The sequence below is a fragment of the Vitis riparia genome, chromosome 11, assembly GCF_004353265.1.
Source record: "Vitis riparia cultivar Riparia Gloire de Montpellier isolate 1030 chromosome 11, EGFV_Vit.rip_1.0, whole genome shotgun sequence".
Taxonomy (NCBI): Eukaryota; Viridiplantae; Streptophyta; class Magnoliopsida; order Vitales; family Vitaceae; genus Vitis; species Vitis riparia.
The window spans coordinates 15,382,767-15,409,148 of record NC_048441.1 but is presented as its reverse complement, the minus strand read 5'-3'; the positions used below and the strand labels follow the sequence as shown (position 1 = coordinate 15,409,148).

The 26,382-nt window shown below is 35.9% G+C and overlaps 3 protein-coding genes across 4 annotated transcripts; 2 read left to right on the top strand and 1 right to left on the bottom strand.

Moving 5' to 3' along the window:
- The first annotated feature begins 194 nt into the window (after positions 1 to 194).
- On the top strand, positions 195 to 5,626 carry LOC117924479 (transmembrane protein 128). The gene is made up of 4 exons (XM_034843098.1): positions 195 to 1,167; positions 4,699 to 4,863; positions 4,957 to 5,008; positions 5,099 to 5,626. Exons 1-4 carry the CDS (start codon positions 911 to 913, stop codon positions 5,186 to 5,188), a joined length of 564 nt encoding a protein of 187 aa, XP_034698989.1. The 5' UTR covers positions 195 to 910; the 3' UTR covers positions 5,189 to 5,626.
- A 3,534-nt stretch (positions 5,627 to 9,160) lies between these two features.
- On the top strand, positions 9,161 to 13,574 carry LOC117924559 (F-box/kelch-repeat protein At1g55270-like). Its single transcript, XM_034843213.1, has 2 exons — positions 9,161 to 9,932; positions 11,873 to 13,574. Exons 1-2 carry the CDS (start codon positions 9,897 to 9,899, stop codon positions 13,130 to 13,132), a joined length of 1,296 nt encoding a protein of 431 aa, XP_034699104.1. The 5' UTR covers positions 9,161 to 9,896; the 3' UTR covers positions 13,133 to 13,574.
- A 221-nt stretch (positions 13,575 to 13,795) lies between these two features.
- LOC117924560 (probable ethanolamine kinase) lies at positions 13,796 to 24,900 on the bottom strand. Of its 2 annotated transcripts, XM_034843214.1 has the most exons (11): positions 24,659 to 24,900; positions 23,923 to 24,014; positions 23,600 to 23,706; positions 21,764 to 21,869; positions 17,229 to 17,351; positions 17,004 to 17,095; positions 15,778 to 15,862; positions 15,181 to 15,286; positions 15,015 to 15,081; positions 14,175 to 14,267; positions 13,796 to 14,082 (listed from the first exon to the last, which is right to left on the bottom strand). In XM_034843214.1, exons 1-11 carry the CDS (start codon positions 24,790 to 24,792, stop codon positions 13,954 to 13,956), a joined length of 1,134 nt encoding a protein of 377 aa, XP_034699105.1. In that variant the 5' UTR covers positions 24,793 to 24,900; the 3' UTR covers positions 13,796 to 13,953. The 2 variants fall into 2 exon arrangements, with proteins under 2 accessions (XP_034699105.1, XP_034699106.1); XM_034843215.1 differs by lacking the exons at positions 23,923 to 24,014; positions 24,659 to 24,900 and adding an exon at positions 22,478 to 22,715 and having other exon boundaries at positions 23,600 to 23,686.
- Positions 24,901 to 26,382: the final 1,482 nt, after the last annotated feature.

Below are 26,382 nucleotides of genomic sequence, written 5' to 3'. Positions count from 1 at the left end.
CCATTTAGGCCAATTGCCTTTAGCCACATTCCAAGCTCACGTGAGTTGAATCCTCTCTTGACATTCTCTTCGTTGACTCAATTTCCTTTCTTTTTTTTTTTTTTACCCTTTAAAAAAAGGAAAAAATAAATTATAAAGTAATTAAAATTAATGAATGAATAAATATAGATATATATGGAGATATAGATAAAAATCTGAAATTATGATGGAAGGTTCGAATGCAATATACATTCTTCAAGGTGCAAGAAACGAATCCCACATTGCTTACCTGCAAATCTTTCTGTTTTCACTCTCTGATACATTTGAAGGCACTGTCAACCAAAAGACCGGAAAACCCTTATTGGTTTCGGTTTCTCCTTTTTCCAAGAGCTTTTTCTGTTTGTTTATGTTTGAAATTGGAGAAACCGGAGCTGTTGCGATGTGGGTGTTTTGGAGAATTCGAATCTGAATGCGGCTTTGGAGAATCGGGGGCACTGGAATTGCGGGGGCTCTGTGGGTAACCAGATTGGTTTATTGAGCAATTTTCTGTTTTTGGGTTTCGTTTGTCTGTAATTACTGAATTTGTGATGTGGGCTTTGTGAGGAATTCTGTCTTGGATGTGGGTTTTGGAGATGGGAAAGGGTTTTTTGTGATATGATCTTTTTGGGGCTGAGCACCATGTGGGGTTTTTGTATGAGGATATGATCAGTTTTTTTTATTTGTGCATTCAATTCACATAGATTGATTGTTTCTGGGACTCATTTTTAGGTGGCATTTGTTAGGGTTTAGGAGCTGTGAAGTATTACAAACATCCACTGGATTCTTTAGATACTTGAATTTCAGAATTGGGTTTTGAGGGCAGAGAGGCTTTGATTTTGTTGGGAGATATTTTCTGCATGTTCATTGTTTCTTTATCATTCCCTGTGTGAGTATGTCGGGAGGGACTCCGGTTGGGGGTGGATTTATGAGGCAGAGGCACAGCCAGGGGTATGCCTCTAGCGGGGATGACCTCGAGGATGATGCATGCTCGAGACAGACCCCTTCATCGCCTGCAATGCCTAGAGCTCGGACATGGACTGAGGTCATGGAGAATATTCTTTGGATTGCATCTGCAGTTTTTATTATATACTATGGTGACCGGAATTCGAATTTTATCTATCTCTTGTTGCATGATGATCGCATAAGAAGGTAAACAATTCACTTGGAACTTTTTTACTGTTATTTAACCATTTGATTTTATCAGTCCTTATTTCTTGGTTTTTTTTTTTTTTTTCAATTTCTAAATAAACTAAGAGTGCATTTGATAGTGATTCTACTCGAAGTGTTCTGAATGAAAGTGTTTTTTTTGGGAGAATCACCTATTAAGTATTTCTCCATAAAACACTATTAAGTAATTTTTCAAATTTTCAAAAGTGTTTATAAATTTTGCCAAACACGTAGATTTTTTTTTCAAAAACACTTTTTAGACTAAAAGTGTTTTTTAAAAGCACCTAAAAAGTGTTTTTTAAAAGCACTGTCAAACACACTTTTAAGTCTAACCTCTATGTTTGGTGATGAATATAACTAGAACAATGCTGCTAGGTCATACGCACTTTTGATGGCTACAAAGATTATCAGAATGTTGTTTTTTGATGGTTCATGGTAGTCTTCAATAATCTGTAAACCTTGGTTTCAGTGTTTCACTTTCAGCCTCCTTTGAAATTAAATAGCTTCCTAAATGTTTTCAAATGTCATGAAAGCTGTGAAAAATAAAACAATAACTTTTAAGATCGAGAGTGAACCTAATAAATGATGGAATGAATTAGTTGGAGGCTTATTCATCCACACATGTTGATAAACATTAGTATGGAACTTGAATGAAGAGGCTCAAGACGGCTATGGCGAATTTGAGGCTTTTCTAAAGAACAACATGTATGACTAGAATAACATCTATAAATGCTAGCTTAAGTATTAAAGTTAATTTAATATAGCAATAGTGCATGGCAATTTGCAGGTGTACACATGGAACTGGCTGAAGTTTATAAATGAACAAACATCCTCAACATAAATTACATGTAGATATGCCATAATACAAAACTTAGCACAAGAATTTGCTAATCGTGCTACTATACCGCTTAGGTTACCAAGCAAATCATGCTACCCCTTTTTAAAAGCCTTGGAATCATGTTTGAATCCCTTCAAAATGTCTTCATCAAGACAACTAATCAAAGCCACTCTCTCATAGAAATATGGAATCTTGAAATTACATTCAACTTTTCTTTTTGGTTCCTTAGAAACAAAAATATTTTGATAGAACCATCAACAGAGTGATACTTATTATATGAAGAAAGTTACAGTGCTTTTGGACATGTTGGCTATTCAGATATGAGATGACGTTATTCTCAATACTCATATCATCTTGAATGTATATGATGATTGTCGTATAAACTAGAGCCATTACAAAAATCACCACAATAATAATTTTAGATAATTGAAAGTAATATCTATGAAAATTCTAGACTGGCCTTATCTGAAATGTGTACTGAGAAAAGCAAATAAGCTCCTTGCAAATGCTATAACAAGTAAAATAGGCTCTCTTTTTACTGACTTAAGATAAAACAACATAGAATGATTTCATTTTTATGTGCTTTAGTGTCTTTGTAGTTTAGTGAACAGACGTGGTATGCTATTTCCATAGTCATTAAAAACTTATGCTACACGATTAAAAGAACTATTATATTAATTGTTTATATATAATAAACTCACACACACACACACACACATATATATATGAGAGAAGGGTAAAATAATCGTATAGGAAAAGCTATAATCTTGTTGTCAAAGATCATATTGAAAGTTAAGTGAATTTATTCTTATAATAAATATTAGAGAATTTTCATTTGAATGGTTTGAATGTTGACATTGAAAATGATAGTCATTGGTCAATAAAAACTTTCGATGATGAACATGAAAAGTTAGAACTTTTGACATGACACACAAACACATATATATCAACACATATAATTGCATTTGCATAGTTAGAATTTGAAACTAAATATCAAATTTATAAATTTTTAAAGTTTTTTTGTGGATTTTGCGATTAACCTATACAATAAACTAATATTTTGCTGAATTGAACTTTTTCAAAACTGTGGTATTCAATATTTTCAAATGATATAATATAGTTTAATTCTTTAAATCCAACTATCTTTTGTGAAATAGGTTATATAGTACTTACACTCATGCCTTCAATGTATGTGCACATTTATGCATATTTTTTCTATTGATATTTCATGATATAGAAAAACTCGTGATACATGATACAGAAAAATAGAAAAATGATACACAATAGCTTTTACGATTTAACAACTATGGCTATTTCTTTATTCATAGGAATACTTTGTAGTTTAGCTGCATATTTTTGAAATTCTGTATTGTTTCTATCATGAACTAGAATACCTTGATCAAGTTTCATGTTAATATTAAGTCTTCCACTTGCTGAGTCAGGTTAAGTTGCCTTTTAATATAGGAGTGCGGATACTGAGATGATGAGACTAATGTTGCATAATAACATGGGAACACTACAAGGGTTGTATGCATTTTGCCATCCAGAAAGTCAGTCAAGCTGCTTGATATGGACAGAGCCCTTGACTAAATCTCACTGTATCCGTATTCTTTTTAAAAGTCATTTTTCCCTACTGATGAGAAAATGTCTGTTAGGCTTGCACCTTCAGGCTCTTTTTGATGACAATGTCAAGAAAAAGCTTGTAGAATCATTGAGTTTCTGCCTTGAACTTTCAAGTTCTTTCCCTTTTCATCTTTTTCAATACTTTGAATTTCAATTTTGAGGTACTAGTGAGGTGTAGAACTCTGGTCTTGAGTCCTGTATATTATACCTGAATCGCCAATTCATAGGATCCCAAAATTTTTGGTTCTTCAGAATGAAATGAGGCTTAGTAATCATTATGCTCTTTCTTAAACAACCTTACTCTCCTATCTTGTAACCATTTAATTTTTATTTTGTAGGTATAAAACATTTAATTTTTATTTTGTAAAAGCATTTAAAATTTGTATGATGTTTTAGATACTCCATTACTTATTAAAAGTACGATGAGTAGATATCAGAAGGATTGGATTGCATTGCACTTTTGAACCGCCTATTAAGAGGAACAAAAATAAAAAGAAAAAAGAAAAAGATGTTACAAGGATTGGGAAGATGAGAGTACAATCTAACTTTTTTAGGTTTTAATGTTTCTGTTATTCAAACTCATAGCATTAATGGTCTCACTTTGGTGAATTTGGACAATTTGGCAAATTTTTGGTTACTCACTTTATGAGGAATGATTTGAGTACTGCATCATAGCTCATAGCTCTGCCTTAACCACTAATACGGATTCTTCGTGATCTTTCAACTGCTTTACTACTGTTTCAGCTAGTCGGGAACCCTCTTCTCTTTGTTATAGAGCCTTGTCTGTATCTATATGATCCAGTCAAAAAATCCTCATTTTGATGAAATTTTTGTTTTTGTTTTTGTTTTTCCTTTTTTTTTTTTTTTCTCATCTTTGTATTGCTGGGTTGTGGGAAGACAATGATTTTGGTTTATAGAGGCTAACTTAATTTGAATAATGCATATGATGCTCATGGTTACATTGGTTAAGGAACCCCTATATTTGCATAGAAGAGTAGTTTTCCTGTAGATGAATGACAGGTCTCAACTCATCCTTTTCACTCCCTTCACAGATTGCCCTTATACCTTGGGATGGTGGGGGTTAGTTTGAATATTCTTATCTTCTTTTACACAAGTATGTTCGCATCGGGTGTCAAGAAGTTTTGCGAGAAATGGGAATTGTCAAGTCCATCTGCTTTGCCATTCCTTACCCTACTTGGGCTTGTCTCCTTTTGCCTGTAAGGGGAAATACTATCCTTTCCCTGCTCTTTATATTATATTAGGTGGCTTGGATCTCATTTCATCCTTTCCTGGGAAATTTATTTTTGCAGGTTCTCCTTTGCTTTGTGGCCAATTTGGAGTTTCTTGACCCTTCCTCTTCTGGTACAACTCACATGCTTTTGGTTTGGTTATACCTTTTTGCTATAAAATAACTTACTTGGAAGGATCTAATTTCTGTCTATCTTGCTGCAGTTTACCCTGTTTATGGCTTGCATAGTGGCATCCCCTTATGTGATGACTGGGACACTCAGACCACAAACAGAAGTGCTTCGTACAGATTAAGCTTTATTGGCTTTAAAAGAGAAATGTGTGACAAACACTGACTGGGTCAGGGGTCTGTGTCTCAAATGCATGGTTGGTGGCCTCTGCAATAGATTGAAGTTTTGCTTGTTATATAATGCCTCCAATGCCATGTTGGTGCTAGCAATGAATCTGATTTTTCTATCAGTCAGATTTTTATTACTTATACAGAGGACAGGTTGAGGTGAAGTCAGTTTTGTCTTTCGTGAGGATGATTTTATCACATGAGCATGTCTCTAGGTGTTTTCAGATAAGTTCCTTTACATTATATCACATATTTGGCTTCTGATATCACCCCTTCGGCTGTGCAATTGGTTCATTTTTAGAATGGGGAGAAAGTTGCAGTTCCTCCTATCTGTGAAATCAGGTTTTGATGTTTGCTATCCAGCCCTATCATCTATCATTTATCATTTTCAAGTTTTCCCTTGGTGAGTAAGTATAATTCACAATATGATGATTATTGTTGAATTTGGGGGTTTTAGCTGGCTTGATCTTAAACAAGTTAGAAACCGGCAACTTTGTTCTGACCCAGGTAGAATATGATGAACAACCAAATTCTAAACAATCCATTTTGGGTCACTGACTGATGATAGTCTATTCACTAAAAATTATTGGACTAAACCAAATCCAAATCAGTTGGTAATCCTTGGTTGATAGTTGTTATTCCTGACATCAAAGTATATTGTTTAGGATTGAAAGCATTAACTTTTTCCCTTCTTTTCGAAGATAAAGCTATTGGGTATTGGCATTTTGTTGGTGATGACCATTTTGGACGACCATGAATGTGCCAGCAAAGGCAAGCCCCAATATTTTAGGCATATGCTAGTATTGATACAGCTGTTGCCATGTTGCTGAGATTATGTACCGCCAGTCACATGGTGACATTGGGGTCATTAGGGTAGGAATAAAGCATTAAACAATCAGTCTTGAATGGCCGCTCTATCAACTCCATTTTTGAAGTGTCTCTTTGTACTTTGTCTCACTCAGGAATGAAATAAAAGATGAGCACAAAAGACAGTCTAATATGAATTATCATTTGTAAAATCAGACATCAATTTTTTATTGATTGGCTGATACTACTGATATGTGAAACACAGATGATTTTTTATTTATCTATTTGCCTAATGAAGCAAATGTGAGCTGCAATTTGAATAGTTGTTTGTTTACAAGGGTTTGTTGCTTATGGATATGCTGTTTTCAATGCAATGGCCATGCCCTTTGTCGTTGCCAAAGATGGGGTATGTGAAACCAAAGCATGGGTAATCTGTGGATCAACTTTGTGTACAAGTCTGGGAAAGTTAAATGTGAACCCCACTGCAATGACTTTCTTAATACCCACAAAGACCACAACCATGGATTGTCCCCCAAGTTGAGAAGGACATCTTTCAACATCTCCCTCAAAAAGGAAAAGTAGCATGATTTCATAAGCCATAATGCTCCCAATGCTTTGTGATTTTTTTTCTTTTTCTTTTTCTTTTTTTTCCCCCTGGAATTTAAATTGTGGTGCACACCAAGTGTTTGATAAATTGAGGCGCCAAGAAAAGGTGCCATCAATTCTTGAACAGAACTCAGTACAATGAGATTGTGATCTATGGCTGCTTGATCTGCCCATTCAAACTAACTTCTGGCTCATCACAAACCTCTCATTTGCCGGACAGGGGATTGACTGAAAGTGAAAGATTGATGACTTTTGTAGAAAGCGATAAAAGATCGAACCCTTGTTTTTCAAGGATTCACATGGCCTTACGTGAGCCTATTCTTTTGATTGATAATTTCATAAGTCAGTTCCCATCGAAATCAACATCCCAGTGGTGCATTATACAAACATCAATCAATTCAGAGATGCTGAGGCTTTGATGGGTTTGCTGGCAAGCCCCCATAAAACTGCAGGATTGCATTTGTAGCAGCAGCGTAATGATTAGCCCATTCGGAATACTGATGAGAAAAAAAAAGGGGGGCAAAAGAAAGAAAGAAAAGAACAAGCCTGATTTAGTTATCCTGATGACTTGAAAGACTTTCGACTAGCCAAGAAACTTTTGTCATGATTGGGACTCTCCCAAATGGAGATGATTTTGGGTGTTGAAAGTCATGCTTAGGACCCATTCATTGTGGAAACTGGAAAGCAACTTCAAATATCCCCAGGAAGGCATATTGGTTGGTATACACGATTTTATGGGTCTTTCATAGATGTGATCATTTGTTGAAATCCCACACATTTTATGGAAGGAAAAATGATAAGTTTGTCAATGATTTTTAAAAATTTTAAACTACTGTCAAGGATGAAAATATCTGTAATCAAATATATCACTACCGATATGAATTTGGGTGTTGAAAGTCATGCATAGATGCATAGGATCCATTCTTTGTGGAAATTGGAAAGCCAGTTCAAACATCTCCAGCAAGGCATATTGGGTCTTGCATAGATGTGAATATGTGATCATTTGTTGAAATCCCATACATTTTATGGAAGGAAAAATGATAAGTTTGTCAATGATTTTCTAAAATTCTAAACTTCCAGTCTACTACATAACACAACAACATCAATGGTATATTCCAGGTTGTTTTGCTAAATAGAGGTTAAAAAATGATCATTGATTTCTTCAAATTCCCCATCAATTCCTTTGCCCATTGGAAGGAAGGAATAACCCATTTAAGAGGCTAATCTAAAGTTGGATTTCTCATAAGTTTTCCCATCCATTTGAGCCTCACACTCAATTTGTTGAGTGCACTCATTACCTAAATCCATTCTTTTGGTTCTTACCCACTAAGTTACTTAACCCACATTCCCTTGCCATAGGTAGAGAAAATTCTCTCATTAGGCATAACCTCCCCCAGAGGTTATAGCTAGTAGGAAAATACTTTTTTTATTTTTATTTTTATTTTATTTGAGGGGAAAAAACTCATGGGTAAAAATGGTCACCCAAAAGCTCTTGTTAATTAAGTTCTCTAAGACTTTTATACTTATTTGATTAATTTTCTTAAAAGAACATTTTGCATTAAACACCTTTAAAAAAAAATTAGGATAATTTTTCTCTTTGGCTTTAATAAGAAGTTGGGCTAAAGTCAAAACCATCTTTTCAAAATATAATATTAATATAATAAAAATAATCAATAAACATGAAATAACTTCTTTGGTAAGCCCAAAATCCAAAAAAAAAAAATGATATTTTTTACTTCTCCAAATGAAACTCTTTTTAAAATTATAAATCTTTTGAAAAAATTACATAAAAATAACTAAAATGCTTGGCATAATTTTACTATTCTTAACAAAAATATTTTTAAAATAACTATTTCTTAGACCTCACTTAGCTCTTGTTTGAAATTGATGTAGTGAAGAAGGAAAAAAAATACAAATATTTTAAAAATAAACTATTTATTGTAAAATCTCTTTGTACATTCTCATAGAAAAGGTTCTGAGAGAGGGTAGAGACAGCAGATATGAAGTCAAAAGCAGAAATCTGAGGAAAGTCAACCAGATCAACAGAGGGTGGCAATCCAGAGACATGGGTGAAGGCCTGAAACCAAATTCGATGATGAGGCCCCAACCCACAACAAAAAAGGAAAGAAGCATGGATGTGATGGGTGCGGATATCAACAACTTATCATAATTCAATCAAATCCATCCATCTTTATTATTATCATTATTTATTTCACTAATAAGTAAGAAGATCCATTAGGCATCACCCATGCCCCATGTCCCATTTCTGATCATCATCATCATCATCATCATCATCACGAATACAAAATGGTGGGTCCAAATTTCATAATCACCAAAATACCCTTTGTGGAGTGGGCAAGTCTGATGTGGTGGGTCAACTCTTCTTATAAAATCTTTGTTATTAAGAGCATTCGGTGTGGTTGAGGTGGTGGGGACCGTTTGATCTGTTTTTTTCTTTTTCTTTTATGTAATTTTTTTCTTTTTTTTATGGTTTTCCTTTTTATTTTGATTCTTGACTCCATTGTTCCGCCTTCCATTTTTCTTCCCTCTCACACAGTCTTCCTTTAGAAAGCTTTATTTATTTGTTTCTCTCTATCTAAAACCAAGTACCCAACAAGAGCTATCTTCCAATCTGAGTGTGATTTGGTGTTCAATTTATTCCAACAAACAACCACCATAATGTCATCATGCAAAAACCCATCTTTCTCTCCTCCTTTAATGGTTTAGGTTTGCTTTTGCCTCTCTCTCTCTCTCTTCTTCAACACACTCTTGTGCTTGGTAGGTTGTGCCGTTGAGGTGATGGGCCCTATACTCCACTGAAGATTAATGGTGAGAGGGGTCTCTATCTCCTTCTTCAGTGCTTTCTTTCCCCCATTTCTTCACTGTCTCGCATTTGGGTCTTAGGTTTCTTCCGAAGATAGGATTTCCCCTTTTTTTAATCTTCTGATTTCTCTTTTTTGAAACCATGGCCGGTGATTCTCTGAGGTTTTTGGACATGGGCTGTTTGTTTCGGATATGGGTTTCGGAGACAAAGTTATGGTAATGTTGGGTTTCTGTTGTAATCGCTCTTTGTATTCGGCGTATGGTTCCTTTGCCTCTGGAGTAGACTCTGGTTTTTAGGTTGGTTTTGAGTTTATTCCGGAGTTGTTTGAGGTGGGTTTTGGAAGATGATGAGATTGTGAGCGAAGATTGAGAGAGGGTTGTGATCGTGGAGGCAGGCTGGTGATGAATTTGGCACTGGACACTCCTTGAATGAAGAAAATGGACAGAGTCATTCAACCTCCTCTGGTAAATTGTTGTTCTGTCTTTAATCTTTATACAATCTCTTCTGCCTTGGTTTATACCATCTTTTCCTTTTTCAATGATGGAATGTATTTGCTAGGAGTGGTAGTTTTTTCTAGGTCAGAAAATGTTCGTTTATTTTTTAATTGTTGAATTGTTTGCAAAATTGTGATTTTTATTTTTTTTTTCAATTTTATCTTACTCAAGTTGCTCTAGGAATCACTGGTTGCAGCTATACTTTCCCCTCAAATGTCTTCAGAAGTGAGATTATAATGATTTATTAGACAACACTTCCGGTGCTGTAATGCCCCTCGACTCAGGATTATTTATTGTGATCTCCTTTTGAGGAAAAGAAAAAGGAGATGATCAGCTTTGAGATTATCCTGCTTGAACCTGGAGAACCATGCTGCATCTCTTTTTGGGTTCTGTGGCAAGTCTTTTAAAATGAACAAAAATGACATTGTTGTGGGTTTTTTTTCGTTTTTGTTGTTTGCCTCACAATTTCACCCTGCAACTCTTTTTTGAGTCTATTTTCTCCTTTCCTAAGACTTCAATAGCAGATTGTGATAGATGAGTTCTGTGTATTTAGAAATTGTCACAACTACAATGCTTGAACCCTTCTGGGAATCTAGAGACCCAGTGAACAAATTTATTCTTTTGTTTTTACTTTCTTCTTTCCTTCCCCCTTTCCCTTTTTCTCTGAAGGCTCAGTGTCATACTTTACAATGGAGTAATGCAAAAACCAAAATGAAGTTTTTAAAAGGATGGAGTTGGATGGGGGGCATTTTCTATGGAGTCTGGACATCCCATTGGAAACGAAACTGTCCTTCTGTTCTCAATATCTTTTGAAGCCATCCCTTAAAATTGTGTTCAAAAACACTAAATGAATTTTTACAAGGAAAAGTGAAATCTGTGATCATTGAAAATTGTATTTAGGGATGTAAAATGATGTTATTTTGAAATCTGAAAAGGAACCTCATAAATATTAAAGAATAACATAATTGACTAGTTCCAAATATTATGTTAAACACAGAAATAATTTCATTTCTTCTCTTTTCTGCATGTCCCTTGTGAAATGCTAATTTTAATAGAGAACAGCGTGTGGAAAATGGCATCTAGAACATTAGTCACAGAGACCTGTATGACGATTGGGCCATGACAACTGGAGACAAGGATCCTACTTGAAGAAGTCAATGCAATTATTGTGGGAATATGATATTTCTCATAAATTCATCTCCCTTCTTTTTCCTCGTCTTCTGGCTTTCATGGTTGGGAAGATGGTTCAAGGTTGATAGGCCAGTTGTTATCTTAAAAATGGGAAATAAATTTCTCTGAGTCTCAGCTCTATAGTTGATGATATTTGGGTTGGCATGAAATAAGCGGAGGCCTAGATGGAAGAAGATATGCATATTATGTGTTCCTCTTACTTTCAGGTTTTTGTTAAGCTTGTAGGCATATATCTTTTTAGCATTGCCTAGAAACAGGCCCAATGGCCTAAGAATCTGATTCCCCATAAGTTACTGGTTTAAACAAATTACCATACTGCCATGTGATCAACCCACAATTTCCCATTCAGCCTTTTGATCTATTAAATAAATTAATTAATCACACAAGAAAGAAAATCTGTGCCAGGAGGGCAAGGTGAATATATAGCCTGCTTTCTTAAGATCATCTACTAGTTGTTTGGAAATTAAAAAAATAAAATAAATGAATATATCACATGGAAAACTTGCTTAGAAGATCAGATCAACTAGAAGATTACTTGCATGGTAGGGCTGTGTCTTGTTATCAGAAGACAGAAAGTTGTAATTGGTGTGTCTACACCTAATATATAGAGCGCTATCTTTACTGTTGAAACTCACAAAACATATCATCTCGAGTTACTATTATTACAGAGAAAAAGTGACTTGAAATGTCAATATTAATCAGTATCACTGGTTTTGTAGGTTGATACAACAGCTTGTTTGTGTAGAGTTGATGCTGGCCTCAAAACTGTTGCTGGAGCAAAAAAATTTGTCCCTGGGACAAAGCTATGTCTTCAGCCAGACATCAAACCTTCCATTCATCCAACCAGGCACAAGCCATCACGTGGTGACCGGAGCCGGAGCCAATCCCCTCTACTTCCAGGGCTACCTGATGATCTTGCTATTGCTTGCTTAATCCGTGTCCCAAGAATTGAGCACCGTAAGCTCCGCCTAGTATGCAAAAGATGGTACCGCCTTTTGGTTGGTAACTTCTATTACTCACTCCGAAAGAACCTTGGAATTGCTGAAGAATGGATATATGTCATAAAGAGAGACAGAGAAGGGAAAATCTCATGGCATGCCTTTGACCCCATATACCAGCTTTGGCAGCCCCTCCCTCCTGTCCCTAAAGAATATTCGGAAGCCCTAGGGTTTGGTTGTGCTGTTCTCAGTGGCTGTCACCTCTACTTGTTTGGTGGCAAAGATCCCCTTAAGGGATCAATGAGACGAGTCATTTTTTATAGTGCTCGGACTAACAAATGGCACCGAGCCCCAGACATGCTTAGGCGACGTCATTTCTTTGGTTCGTGTGTCATAAACAATTGCTTGTATGTAGCAGGTGGCGAGAATGAGGGGGTGCACCGATCCTTGAGATCAGCTGAAGTTTATGATCCCAACAGGAACAGGTGGTCCTTTATTGCAGATATGAGCACAGCAATGGTGCCGTTCATTGGGGTCGTTTATGAGGGCAAGTGGTTCTTGAAGGGGCTTGGGTCTCACCGGCAGGTTTTAAGTGAGGTTTATCAACCAGAAACTGACAGCTGGTACCCGGTTTATGATGGAATGGTTGCAGGGTGGAGAAATCCGAGTGCTTCCTTAAATGGGCAGCTTTATGCCTTGGATTGCAAGGATGGCTGCAAACTTAGGGTTTATGATGAAGTGAGTGATTCCTGGAGCAAACATATTGACAGTAAGATGCACTTGGGGAATTCCCAGGCTCTGGAGGCAGCTGCGCTGGTTCCGCTTCACGGAAAATTGTGCATCATCAGGAACAATATGAGTATTTCCTTGGTTAATGTTTCTAAATCTGAAGATATGACGGGGCCAACCGCTGAACATTTATGGGAAACCATTGCAGGAAGAGGGCAATTCAAGACACTGGTCACAAATCTTTGGTCCAGCCTTGCTGGCAGGAACCGCCTTAAAAGTCACATCGTTCACTGCCAGGTTCTTCAAGCCTAAACACTGTAAAACTATATTTGTAGCGGAAAGGAAAGGAAAGGAAAGGAAAGGAAAGGAAAGGAAGAATGGCTCTGAGGTTTCTCACTCCTCTGTCTTGAACTCTTGATCTGATTGACAGTGGCGTGCATGTAAAGGCCAGAAAATTCCCGGTTTGACAGCTGCAATTCATGCACATGAGTCCATTGTTGTAGGGTGTATAAGTTGAAGTTAAACAATCATTATATCATGTGCCACAGCAGGTGCTGGGTCAGTGAGAATATTTATTTTGCTTGGGTGGTGTAGACGTTAGTGTTACAAATATTTATATGATACACAGTCGTTACATTACATGTTCTGAAAATGGAAGATCATGTCATCCAATTTTTCAGGTTTTGTGCACTCATATATTTGCTGTCATTTTCATCAATCAAGTTCCCCGAGTATATGACTGCTTTTCCTTCTATATATATTTCACCATCCAATCGGTGTCAATTTACATTTGGTTTGAAACTGAGTCTCATTCCTCTTTACATGATATATGCGTTGGAATTCCGCACAGTCCATCTATTTGCTTCATGTTTTCTTGCTTCAGCTCTGTGTTTTTGCCCAGTATCAAAGTTTATATTTACATTAATAATCAATCAATCAATCCATGCACCAAGTACACAACAGCAGGCATGAAACTGAAATAAATGATATTTTTTAATAATTCAATTTCAAGTTTCTTTGTCCGGGAAGTTGCTACAAAAGAATATTTTTACAAGAATATCAAAGTAGAAGCTCAGAGAGCTTGTGCTACAAATTCATGTCATACAAAGGCCACCTGATAATGTGCTCAACATTTACTCATCCCTGGATGCTGAAAGGTAAGACCGTGCCAATGAGAGGCATTTCTCTTTCTGCTTTGTATACTCTTCATATCTCAGGAAGTAATAACCAAGATAATCAAAATCTATCGGTGACATCTTTGCCTATAAATTGATAAGAGTTAAGTAAAAAAGTTAACAATAGTTGTTAGAATCATCCTTGGGCTTGAACACAAAATCTATTCGGATAGAGATACCTGGATTAATGCCCACAAAGCCCAATACAAGTGTGAAGCTAACATGAAAGTATTTGCCTCAACATAGAGGGTTTCGAGATCTTTGTCAGATACCTGTTGATAAAAAGAGATGGCTCAGCTCTTGAAATTAAAATATACATATAGCAACATATAAGCTTTCTACAATGGAGGTGTTAAGCATGGTGAGGAAAGAACAAAAATAAAAACTTAAGTGGAAATGTAATACAAGCATTGAAGTTGGTGAGACCCGATAAATGGAATAAATTACTTCCTGATCATCAGTTCAATTCTAGTAGTGTGGTTTTCAGTAAGATGCACAAGCCTAAACCATGGAACATAAGGATATAATAGGAAAGTTCCTAAGTTTTACTGCCTTCTTATGACTGAGCAGACAGAGCATGTTGTGGAGGGATTAAAATAAAATTCAAAGTCAAACAACAAAATCCAATTAAATTAACTTTTGAAATTCAAGTTGTGTAGAAAAAATAGAATAGATCTAAAATGCGAAATTAGGCCTTTGTATTTGGTCATTATCACTAATAGAAAATATAGGCAACTTTCAGAACCAGTCATCAGCAACCCTTACAAATGAATAGTTTCAAACTATCCTTAACCTACAAAAACCTCCCAGAAGTAATCCATTTCTTCGTACTCTTAGGAGTAATACACATGCATCACTGTTATCTTTGTAAACAAAGAAATGGCCACTATTTGTCAAGATTATGCACTTATATCTTGTTCATTTCAGGCAAAAGCCATGCATGTGAAGTTTTTATTGACAAATTTAAAATCTCATTACAGAAGGAAGCTGCAACTGAAATGAATGTCATTCTTACATACCTCATTTGGTTTGTCAGGCGCTAGATAATGCCTAAAGAAATGATATTGTTCATCCTTAGTTGGGTATCTGCAAAAGACATGTTCAACAATAAATAACTCATTCCATTTGAGTCATTGCCGTGAAAGAAAAGAAGGAAAGATCATGTGGAAAAGGAAGATAACATACAAGCTGTAGTCACAGTCATAGCCTGCATATTCATTGAAGTGATTTCCAATGTCAAAGCCTCTGTAACTGTATGATCCATATTCAAAATCAATAAAATATAGTTTCCCTGAATGTTCCATCAACAAACAATAGGTCAGTCAAAGGTTAAAAAACAATAACAACTGACCAAAAGAAATTAATATGGACAACCTATTAAGCATGTGGCGAGGATACTCCTATTTTTTTGTGACATCATTTGAATAGGTTGTGACAATTAGCACAGATGTAATGTTCGTTTTGGAGTACATGTATGATAGGGTGCAGTAACAAGTGAGCTATCCATATCTCAGTTGCCAAAATCCATCATCCTTTTGTGATGCCCAGTCAAATCCATCCTCAAAACATGCTCTACCATGTAGGGATCTATCAAGCAGGCAATAGCAACCCACTTGGATTTCCTTGGTAAGCAAGATAGGTTCCACAGGTTTGCTCATAACAAATATATAAATGGCCTAATTATCAAAAGAGAACACTACATATGTTGGAACACATACCAGTTCTTCCAAAATAACTAAAAGAAGAAACTATGTTCTATAGGAAATCAGTGGCCATGTGTACCTTCATCATCATTGAGCATTAAGTTCCCAGAAAGTAAGTCATTGTGAGCAAACACCACAGGGGAATTAAGGCGGTCTGTTAACTCCTGTTACATATTCACAAAATTTTTCTCCATAAATAAGATTAGTTTTCAACATAAAGCAGAATATGATTAATTTCACAACAACATAAAATTTCCAGGCCAACAGAAGTATAGTTCTTTTTATCACCACCACAAAATTAATTTTCTGAGCCTTTCTGTGTTGCTTCTAAGTAAATAAGTTGATGAAACTTTAAATTTGCCCCCAAATGACACTTCACAAGAAAATATTCTATGGTGAAACTATTCAATAATGCCAGAAAAGCAACAAAGACAAAAATAGGATATGGGATCTGAAGTCCGAGTTTGGACATGCATTGTATTTTTGTCCTAGCACATCTAAATAGCACAGGCAATTTGTCTAGTTTGATCCCTATTTGATACATTTCAGTGTAATTCTTAAGGTGAGCCATCCAGATCAGTAGAATCTCAAAGACAGCACATGATATAACAATCTAACATCTGCATGTTTCTAGGGCACATTCTACCATAAAATCATTAATTGTTCAGATTTACATATTGGCAGTCACATCAACATGGGAAATTGGAAGATGTCCCATTCAAGGCCATTCAGCTAGTTAAAGTGGAGTTTTGAACTTTTGCATATTTGTAGAATTTGTTTCCTCCACCTATAAACCTTCCTATCACTGAAATAGACATACCTAACATCTAAGAGAAGAAACAAAATCCTTTCATAACAGGCGATAGAGGGTGTTCAGACCCTCAGTAAATGAATATAACATAAAACCCAATAGTACCATAAAAATATTCATAGGAAGATACTTGGGCAAAATACATGGTAGCTCCAAATAATTAACAAATATTATTTTGAGTATAACTGAAGACACCTAGGAGAAATCATTTTCTCATTAATTGAGCAAAGTTTGTCCCAAGATGTGACAGAGACCAAATTGATACAAGTCCACAAAAGAGATAATCCAGGCAAAAGCTGAACTTCTGAAAAGAATAGCATCTTATGAATGAACCAATATATAACCAAATCAAACCTTATCCCCCAGCCTGAACCCAACAAGAAAAGTAAACACATGAACACATATACAGGCTCTGCAGCATATGATAGGTCACAGATGAAATGTAGCAACAGAATGCAAATTACAAGCAAATACATATTTGGAAAGAGAGAAACCTTGAGTTCAACAACTTCATTATGAACTTCTTCAAATGAAATTTCCTTATACTTCTTCTGCTTCTCAATATCATCAAATTTAAGGGTGGATGCTGCAACATAACATGGAAGCTCAGATGTGAGAAAAGTTACACACACACACACACACACATATATCTTATTAAATAGAAAATAAAAAACATGAGCAACAACTAGGTGAAGCTAGTCAATTAATCAGGAAAGAACCTTTCTCAAAGAACTTGAAGATGTCAATCCATAGTTGTGGTTCTTTAGAACCTGGAATTTCCACTTGATGGAATTTACGAAGTTGCTTGGCAATTTCAGCAGCCAGCTTTGGGATTTTCATGTCTGTCAGGAACATAAAAAGAATATAATCAAACCAATAGACAGGTTGCAGTTCATCAAGAGCGTTGACAATGCATATGCTTGTTTGAAATGAGAATGGTCTTTGGTTTCTATCTAAGCAATACTTCAGTAGCCATGAGAGGTACCAGAGAACAAAAAAATACAATGATCAAAATGGAAACAGGACATAAAGGGAGCTTCTTAGGATCAAACATCTGGGATAGACTCCAACCACTGCAGAGAGAAGAAATCAAATTCTTTGTGGACTCAAGGTAAAACCTTCCTGTACCCTAGGAAAGGCAACAGCAAGAAAATTTCTACAGGGGCAACCTAAAAGATATTCACACCTTAGATTTCAAGTAGAATGCTTAAGAGAGGATTCATTACCCCCCTTTTTAGTCTCCAACAAATATTCTTGAATTCAATAATGAGTAAGCTTAAATTCCATTAGTCAAAAGAAGTTTCTTATGTTTAAATTCATAGTTTAGTTTAGATCCCTTTTCATAAACAAACTCATCTTTAATTGTGACTGAAATTGGCTCAGAAAAAAGACTATGCATCCATTTCAAATGTAAAACACTTCAGCTATTAGAACTATATCTCTACTGTAAAAAAGTGTATCCCAAGTATTAAATAAAACTCACACCAACGACTATGACCTAAGAACATTTATCCTGGACCTATTGGGTACACTGACTAGGCACATAACAAACTTAAATGCATAATTTGCAGTAAAGAATATATCACATAATACTTACTAAAATCAAATGAACCTGAGGTCTATTTATATCTGTGAACATTCTTTCAAAAATACATTTTCATTTCTGCTACAAAAAGGACCAATAGTTTCTCTAAAACACAATCTAATCCTTACCTAAAACATGCATTGTCAAAGTCCCCCACTGGTATGGATTCAGGCAGAATCAAATTTTTCTAACAATAGAGGCCACTTGTGAATATCTTCCTCATGCTTGAGTTTATTTTTTTTTTTTTTGATAGATAAACATCAGAATATATTAATGAAGGCTGAGAAGCCGCATGTATACAGGTAGTATACTCAAAAGCCCAAGAAGAAAGGCTGCCACAACCTCACCCACCCTCAAGTGACCGCAAGCCACTCTAAAAAGCCTAAAAGAGAATAAGAATCCTCACCAATGTACACCCTAGCCCACCTCCACAAATTACATACAAAAAAATTCTTGAATTTTTGAATATCTAAAGATCCTCCCCTAAAAGCTAACCGGTTCCTTTCCTTCCACACCGTCCAAAATATACACAACGGAATGGAATTCCATGTATTTTTTCTTTTTTTTCCCACAAAAGAACCCCTCCAACTAAAAAGCACATCTATAACTGAATTTGGGAACACCCACTGGACTCCAAAAATAGCGAGTGCAATCTCCCAAAGAGATTTGACCACTGTACAGTGAACTAGAATATGATCCGCATTTTCCTCTTCGCAGCCGCACAAAAAACACCGATTAGGGAGCTGCCACCCCCTTCTTTGAAGCTTATCCAAGGTGAGGATCTTCCCCCACGAAGCTTCCCAAGCAAAAAAAGACACTTTTGTTGGAACCTTATCCAACCAAATGCGTCTGTTCGGGAAGGCACAGACTGAGGACCCCACCAGCAATTTGTAGGCCCCCTTAGCCCTAAAAACGCCATTGCCTTCCCCTTTCCATCTCACTGTATCATCCTCAGTAGAAGTTCTGAAATCCCTCAGCAGAGTCAACATATTTCCTATCTGGTCCAGCTCCCAATCATTGAAGTCTCTAACCAATCTCAGATTCCAGCTTCCTTGACCCATGCTCGAGTCCCACACTTCACTTACTTTGGCATTTCTATTCCCTACCAAGGTAAAAAGCTGAGGGAAGGTTTGAGACAGCGCCTCATTACCACACCATTTATCCGTCCAGAATAGCACTTTGGTCCCCTTTCCTACCTTAAAATCAATGCTCTCCCAACACCAATCAGCTTCCTTCATGATCTCCTTCCACAATCCCACTCCGTGAGGCCCACCAGCTTCCTTTGTCCTCCACCCACTTCCCTCTTGGCCATACTTTACCCCTATCACCATTTTCCACAGGTTCTCTTTCTCATGAGCATATCTCCACACCCATTTGCCCAACAAGGCTCTATTCAGAAAATTAATCTTTCGGATGCCTAAACCTCCCTCCTCCTTGGGGCTACAGACCACCTTCCACTTTATTAGGTGAGCTTTCCTCTCCAAGCTACCTCCCCCCCAAAGGAAGTCTCTTTGGATTTTCTCAATCCAGTTTATGTTTTCAAATAGATATCTTTCATACACAAGAAGTGCCATCAAAAGGAAACATAAAACTGTATATCAGTTAGCCACCAAAACCTTTACAAGTATGAGTTTGTGATGGGATTGTTTGGTAGTGGCAATGACTAGTTTTCTGAAAATTAATTTTCATAATGAAAACATTAACATGTTCAGAAAGTTGTCATGCTTGGATCATTTTAATTATTAATGATAGGTTTTGTTAATAAAAAATTTTGTATGTCACCATTGTCATGAAAATCAAATTGTAACATAGTCTAAGGCATTGCTGTCTCTGAACCAATCCATAAAAACTGAAGATGTTCAAAGAGAGCACATCGGCTGCATTGGACAAGGAGAAGGAACTGAACTTCTCATGAGCATGCATTTGAGGGAAACTTTCCTTGCTTTTTTGGAAAATGATTTTGAGAAATTCCAAGTTTTTAAATTGAAAATCAAGTCCAATTAAATGTTTCTACAGCTCATAATAAGTCAACCGGGCTCCGGACTTTTTGTAGCAGGCTATACTAAGTGGCCCAATCCATCCTGCTGTATTATCCAATCTCAATTGATTGAACTCCACTTCAAATGGTCAATGCTGGTTCCTACTGATCAATCAAAGTCCCTCCTCCACCAATCAAGAGGTGCAGGCAGCAGTTCCTTGTTTTGATATTTTCCTACTTTTCAAGTTTCTTACAGGTTCTAACCATCTATTTTGCAAGCTCAATTCAAACTGAAACTTTCCAAGTTCTCTTAACAAACTTATCTAGGTTTTCAGTGTACATTTTTCTCATGGTGCCTACATAGGAAAAATCTTTTTCAGGCAGAGAAGAACCTATTAAAAATCTTCATTACTTTTTTGAGCTCCACTGAGAAAAAAAAATTGAAAGGCAAATATCAACCATCAGAAAAGCTTTCTAAATGCAATCTGCAACAGAAAAGGTGTGGAAAGTGCAACTTGTGAGGAGATGAAAGTGAGGGGGAGCACAAAAGGCATGTGAGAGGCAAAGAGCAAAAGGAGCATAAAAGCATGGGAAGCACTAGACAAGAGATATGAGGCTTTTTCATATTTTTTTTTTTTTAAAAAAAAAATTGATATATAAAAAGAGACACCAAAAAGGTGACTCAAGGTATACAATACCTATACACTCACCTCCAATAAGGCCAAAAAGAACCTAGATGGCCCAAAAAACAACCTTAATTAGAGCCCAACCAATCAATAAAATTAACTATAGTTAGAGGATGGTCAACTATAAACAACTTAGCCTCAGACCAAAAAGAAAGAACAAAAGAGTATTTCAGTCCCTGGATTGACAACACATCATCCTTGAATGTCAATCTATTTCTCGCCTTCCAAACCGTCCAAAAAATGTGAAGAGGAGCAGTTCTCCACACCTTCTTGTGCTTTTTGCCCACAAAAGAACCATGTTAGCTTAGGAGAGTCTCTCTAACTGAAGAAAGCAACACCCAAGACACCCTAAATAAAACCCTTGTTTTTTAACAATGAAGGAGAAGATGGTCTATGGTCTCCTCTTTCGCAAGACACATAAAGCATCTATTTGCCAATGCCCGTCCTCTTTTCTGGACCATATCCAAGGTTAAGGCTTTGCCCCACGTAGCCTCCCACGCAAAGAAACTAATCTTGGGTTGCACACTCACAAGGGGGTGATATAACTTTTTTTTTTTTGGATAGGCGAAAAAGAAAATATATTAAAAGCGCCTAAAAGGGGGGTGATTTACTATTATGGCAGTCCAGAGAGGTCATGTGCTTTCAGATTCACATTAGATCAAAGGTTAGGCCAAAGCTGGTTTGGAGAGATGGTCTAGAATCACTAGCACACTAAATAAACCCAAAAACAGATGCCAGCAACAGAAAATGGTTGTCAATCTCACAATGGACCAACTACCACTCTGGTAGACCATTAACTATTCCAGCAATCAATAAGTGATTCTAGAATGCTTCATTGAATTACTTAATAGAAAATCATTAAAAAATCAAATTGAGCGAGCCAACAAAAATCATCACAGGCACTTAAAGCTGGTTTATGCATCAATAAATATAATATCCAGTAATTCCTTCTCAGAAAAATTCCATCACTACTATAACTCCATTTGTTATGTCAACAATGCTTACCTGATGGAGTTAGTGTCCGTGCATTGATAAAAGATTGAACCATGCCATTTCCAAAAACTCCAAGCAGCTTCGCACCAAAACCAGCAGCTGAGAGGTACCCAATGGCCTAAACACAATGCATGGCAAGAAATTACAAAGTGGAGCATATGACCAAAAGGATATCAACTATACACAAAAAAGAACTCGAATTAAAATAACCTTAAAACTTTAAGTGGCCAATGCTACTTGAAAGGAATTTCAAATACACATTAAGAGAAAATCACTACTATATGGTATGTATTGTTTAATTTTCCATGTAACATAAAATATTTTAACCAAAACTGTCTGATTCCCTAGGGCCAAGAGCACATTCAAGAAAGTAGAGAAATTATATCCTGGATGGATGCAAGTGGTAACATACTTTCTCCAAAGTTATCACAATTTTTTTAATTTCAAGGACAACAATGGTCATCAAGATATGATCTACATAATGGAAAATATTTTCATATCTGATATAATGCCTAACTTCCAAAACTTTAGTATGAGGGCGTTAAGAGTTCAAAACTCCACAAGTTTCTAACTATAGAGTCAAGTTCAAGTTCATACACTTATAAGGGGGCAAATTACTTTATTTTAAAATTATGGAGTTATGAGGCCAAAAATGAAAATTTTAAACTAACAATTATGACTGTAACCTCACAGAATAGCAGAACCTCTTTATTTAAAAACCCTTACATGGAGTTCAACAAACAGAAGATGGATTATAAGAAATGAGAGGAGTTGTATGAATTGAAAACAAATCAGCTTTCCTTGCCATCCATCAGACCATTCTGTGCCGAAATTCCTCCTCATGAACTCCATCCCATGCAAAGAAGCTCACAGTAACAGATGAAATTTTGCATACCCAGGCATCAATAACTATGTATGTTCATAACCAAGTTGAGTTCATTGATTTCTCCAGGAAGATGGTACACTGCATTGAAAGATTTTTGTTTGACAAATTAAAACCTTTTCATGTGGTATACAGTTTTAAGGAAGATTTTAGAATTGGGAAGAACCAAAGTTTAGGGCTTAGATGAATCTCTCTAGGAAATGACAGAGCACTTGGATATCCTTGACCAAGTGAAATTTTGTCTTTATCATTTGCATCTTAGTTAATCAGGTAATTCTCTACATGAATGTTCAACAATGACCTCAAGCAAACTTCATGCACTTACTATACTCAGGCCAATAGTTAAATTTCTTTGCTGTAGCTGATAGTAGTAAACAATTCTTCCTGCTCTGTCTGATTAATCATACAGTTTTATAAAAAAAATAAAAAATTCATAGATATGCTACCACGATAATTGAGTCATACACAGTACAAGTGCATCTAAATCGCATGTAAATTCTCAGGACTAACATGGATTGTCAAGCCCAATAGGAAGCACTTGCAGGGGAGTGGTTTTTTTATCAGTTAAGTTCTAATTATTTCAATTAATACCAGAATAATAGTAATGGCTTTCTTTTTTGTTGTTGTAGAGCACTCATCTTTTGCTTGTTTTTCTTTCTTTGTGCGAACACACATACAAACACATCGTACATTGCATATAGCAACAACATAAATTGACACCATCATCATATTTTCCTTTCTCTTTTTGGTAGTAGAAACCATTATATCCAATTTGACACACAAAATGTGTCCCATAATGCAAGAAACCATTACAAAAATGCAAGATTATGTCTTTTCAAATTAGAGATAGGAAAAAAACAATAATGTTAAAAAAAATTGTATGACCAAGAAAATCAGTTAGCATGCATACTATGGATACAGCATTGGCAAACTACATATCAACAACAGAAAACTTAGGGCCTCACCTGCAATTCACGTTCACGATTGATAACATATTCGGTGTTAGGACCATACAGCCTAACTGTCATACATGTACTATTTCCATTTTCCTCCTTAACGGATACCTTCAGCACTGCACATATGCATGGAAAAATTTTGCTTAGACTAAGACTCTAGGACCATAGGTACATTAGAAAAAGGAGAAAGGAAAAAGAAAAACATCCATAGGTAAAAGATCCTAATTTTTTTCATTCCAACGTACAGAAACTTTTGCAGCCATCTTTCAGATTATAGATTCAGGCAGCTGTTAAAGAAAGCCAATCTGGTGTACAAAAAAGCAAATACTCACACAAATTTGTAATGCCACCCGATATGGTCTCAACAGAAAATTGTGAATCGTCCAAATTTGACCATTTCTTGAACAGATCCTTGCACAGCTCTCTGTCAAGATGAATTTAATAATAACTTCAGAAAGAACGGCCATCATAAGAACAAAACAAGAAAGCTATGCTCTGTTTCATTTCTGAGAGAACTGTTTGGAAAAAACACAAATTTCCTCGTCTTTTCTTTTCCTCCCTTCCAACAGCAACAAAACAGAATGCCAACAAAATCAAGAAAAATAGAGCAAATTCAAATTTATCCTTTCCTGCTGTTTTACTTCAAAGACAAACTAGAGAATTTACTTCAATCGAACCAAAAAGTTGTTCTATTACTCTTAATTTACCGGAGATCATAGTTTCATCAGATCCCAAATAATGAAACGTATAAGATTCACAATCTCAATCTCCTTTGGCTTCTTTTCTTCTACATTTTACAACCAACAAGGGAAAGAAAAAACTACAGGAAGAAGTAATGAAATGAAAAGAAGACAGAGAGACGAAACGAAGGTGATCAGAAGCTTCGTTTGTAAGAGAAGTTACGACTGAAATTCTTAGCTTGCTCTTCCAGTTATCAACGAAAGATTCAAGATTTAAATTTTCTCAATCCTTCACCCCTCTTTTCCATTTCCTACGTTTCTGCACCAATCAAAGGGCAAAAACAAACCAAAAATCACATTTTAAAAGGAAGAAAGAAGAGAAACAAACATGATCTTAGGAGTCATTTGGGGGAAAGAGAGGGAGGTGTCGACGGTGGTATGGGAAGAGTGAATTTCGGAGCAGCAGTTCTCCCGAGCTTCCTCTGCAACTTCCATGGCGTCCCAGATCTTCACGGCTCCCATTCTTCAATCTAAATGGAACTGTGGGCCTTTCTCTCCTCTCCTGCTGTGCCGGGAACAAGATTTTTAGTTTGTATAAATAGAATATATCTATGCTACTGCCTCCTGGTCCTCGCTCTCTCTCTCTCTATTCTTTCAAATCAACATCCATGTCCAATGTTTGTCCTCGACTTTATAAATATTTACCGACAACCAACATCAAATAGAATTCCACCTGATTCCTCCATAAACCCAATCTTTTTTTAATTAAAATTTATTCATAAAATAACCAAATTACCCTTTTTTTTTTAAAAAAATAATTTAAAAAAACGTCTTAAAAGAAAAATGACTAATATACCAGATATTTTATATATTTATATGCTTATTTTAAAAAATAAGTAAAAATAATTAAAAGATATTTTATGAAATACTCTATTTTATATTTTTTAAAATAAAAAAGTAAAAATAAATTTTTATTAGATTTCATGGTTTTTTATTTTATAAAATAGAAAGTTATTTTAGAGAATAAAAAATTATTTTTGAAAACTGTTATCCTAATTACTTTAATGTAAAAATTATTTTTAAAAAAAAATTTGGAAGATATGCGATGAGTGGTGGTGAATGTATTTAAAATTTTTAGACAACAAATTTTCTTTAACGGTGGGAAATATTTCGAGGACAAACCTATACTTAAAAAATGCCCAATATACCCTCTGTCTTTAGAGTTCAAACGTCAAACTTTTTATCGTCTCTTCCAAGCGAGATTTTTCAAAAGTTATATCTTAACATTCGTCACATGTTTTAGTTTGTTCGGTACGTCATTGCTCCTCTGGTATTTTTCTACCAAAGCTACCAAAAGGGAAATGGATGCTTACAATATCCTATGGAGGAAAGATCCACAGTGAACAAACAATCAGCAAAATTAGGTCATTTCCTTTCTTGTGAATTAGATAAAATATCAAAATTCGAAACCAACCTAGATGGAAAGGAAATAAATCTTCCATGCGTCGAACCATATTCCCCCACTTGCCGTATTTGACCCCAGCTTCTTCTACCTCGATGATGCTTGGATTGTCTTTTCACTTTCAGAAACTCGGACCCACCCCAGCCTAGTTTGAATCTCATTATTTTAACTTTTTTAAACAGGACACGTGGGCTTGATAGCCTTGATGAATTCTGATTCTCCACATTGGGCCCACCCACATACACCCCGTCGCTGTCCGTTGGATTGCGCTTCCACCCACGTGTCACTCGGACCAAGGCGCGTGCTTTGAAGCTGTCAAACGCGGTGGTGAATCGATGATTGAAAGTCAATGATGAGAACGCCAGGTTTGATGGGAAGAAAAACCGGTTCAAAGATTCTAAAAAAGCATAGTTTTTTAGTAGTTTACACTTAAACTTAATTTAGCAAATTGAAATTTGCATTTCACTGGACGTCATGTGACCAAGATCATGACTTGACGAAATCCCCACCTTAATTTAATTTTTTTTCTCTTTTTTTTATTTGTTGGAAAGTCCACTTTCAACAAATCTTAAGGGGATCCGTGATTAAGATTAATTTTCTAGGTTATTGTTTGACTATATTTAATGGTACCTAATTTTACTTTTGAAATT

What these genes read in the sequence shown, in the direction of transcription:
- LOC117924560 (XM_034843214.1), bottom strand. Translation starts at nt 24,792, where the DNA reads ATGGGAGCCGTGAAGATCTGGGACGCCATGGAAGTTGCAGAGGAAGCT. An exon ending in ATCGTGAACGTGAATTGCAG is followed by an intron (nt 21,870 to 23,599) that starts GTGAGGCCCTAA and finishes CATTGTGTTTAG; the next exon opens with GCCATTGGGTACCTCTCAGC. An exon ending in CTTTGTGGGCATTAATCCAG is followed by an intron (nt 14,083 to 14,174) that starts GTATCTCTATCC and finishes ATCAATTTATAG; the next exon opens with GCAAAGATGTCACCGATAGA.
- LOC117924559 (XM_034843213.1), top strand. Translation starts at nt 9,897, where the DNA reads ATGAAGAAAATGGACAGAGTCATTCAACCTCCTCTG. An exon ending in GAGTCATTCAACCTCCTCTG is followed by an intron (nt 9,933 to 11,872) that starts GTAAATTGTTGT and finishes CTGGTTTTGTAG; the next exon opens with GTTGATACAACAGCTTGTTT.
- LOC117924479 (XM_034843098.1), top strand. Translation starts at nt 911, where the DNA reads ATGTCGGGAGGGACTCCGGTTGGGGGTGGATTTATGAGGCAGAGGCAC. An exon ending in CATGATGATCGCATAAGAAG is followed by an intron (nt 1,168 to 4,698) that starts GTAAACAATTCA and finishes CTCCCTTCACAG; the next exon opens with ATTGCCCTTATACCTTGGGA. An exon ending in TCTTGACCCTTCCTCTTCTG is followed by an intron (nt 5,009 to 5,098) that starts GTACAACTCACA and finishes ATCTTGCTGCAG; the next exon opens with TTTACCCTGTTTATGGCTTG.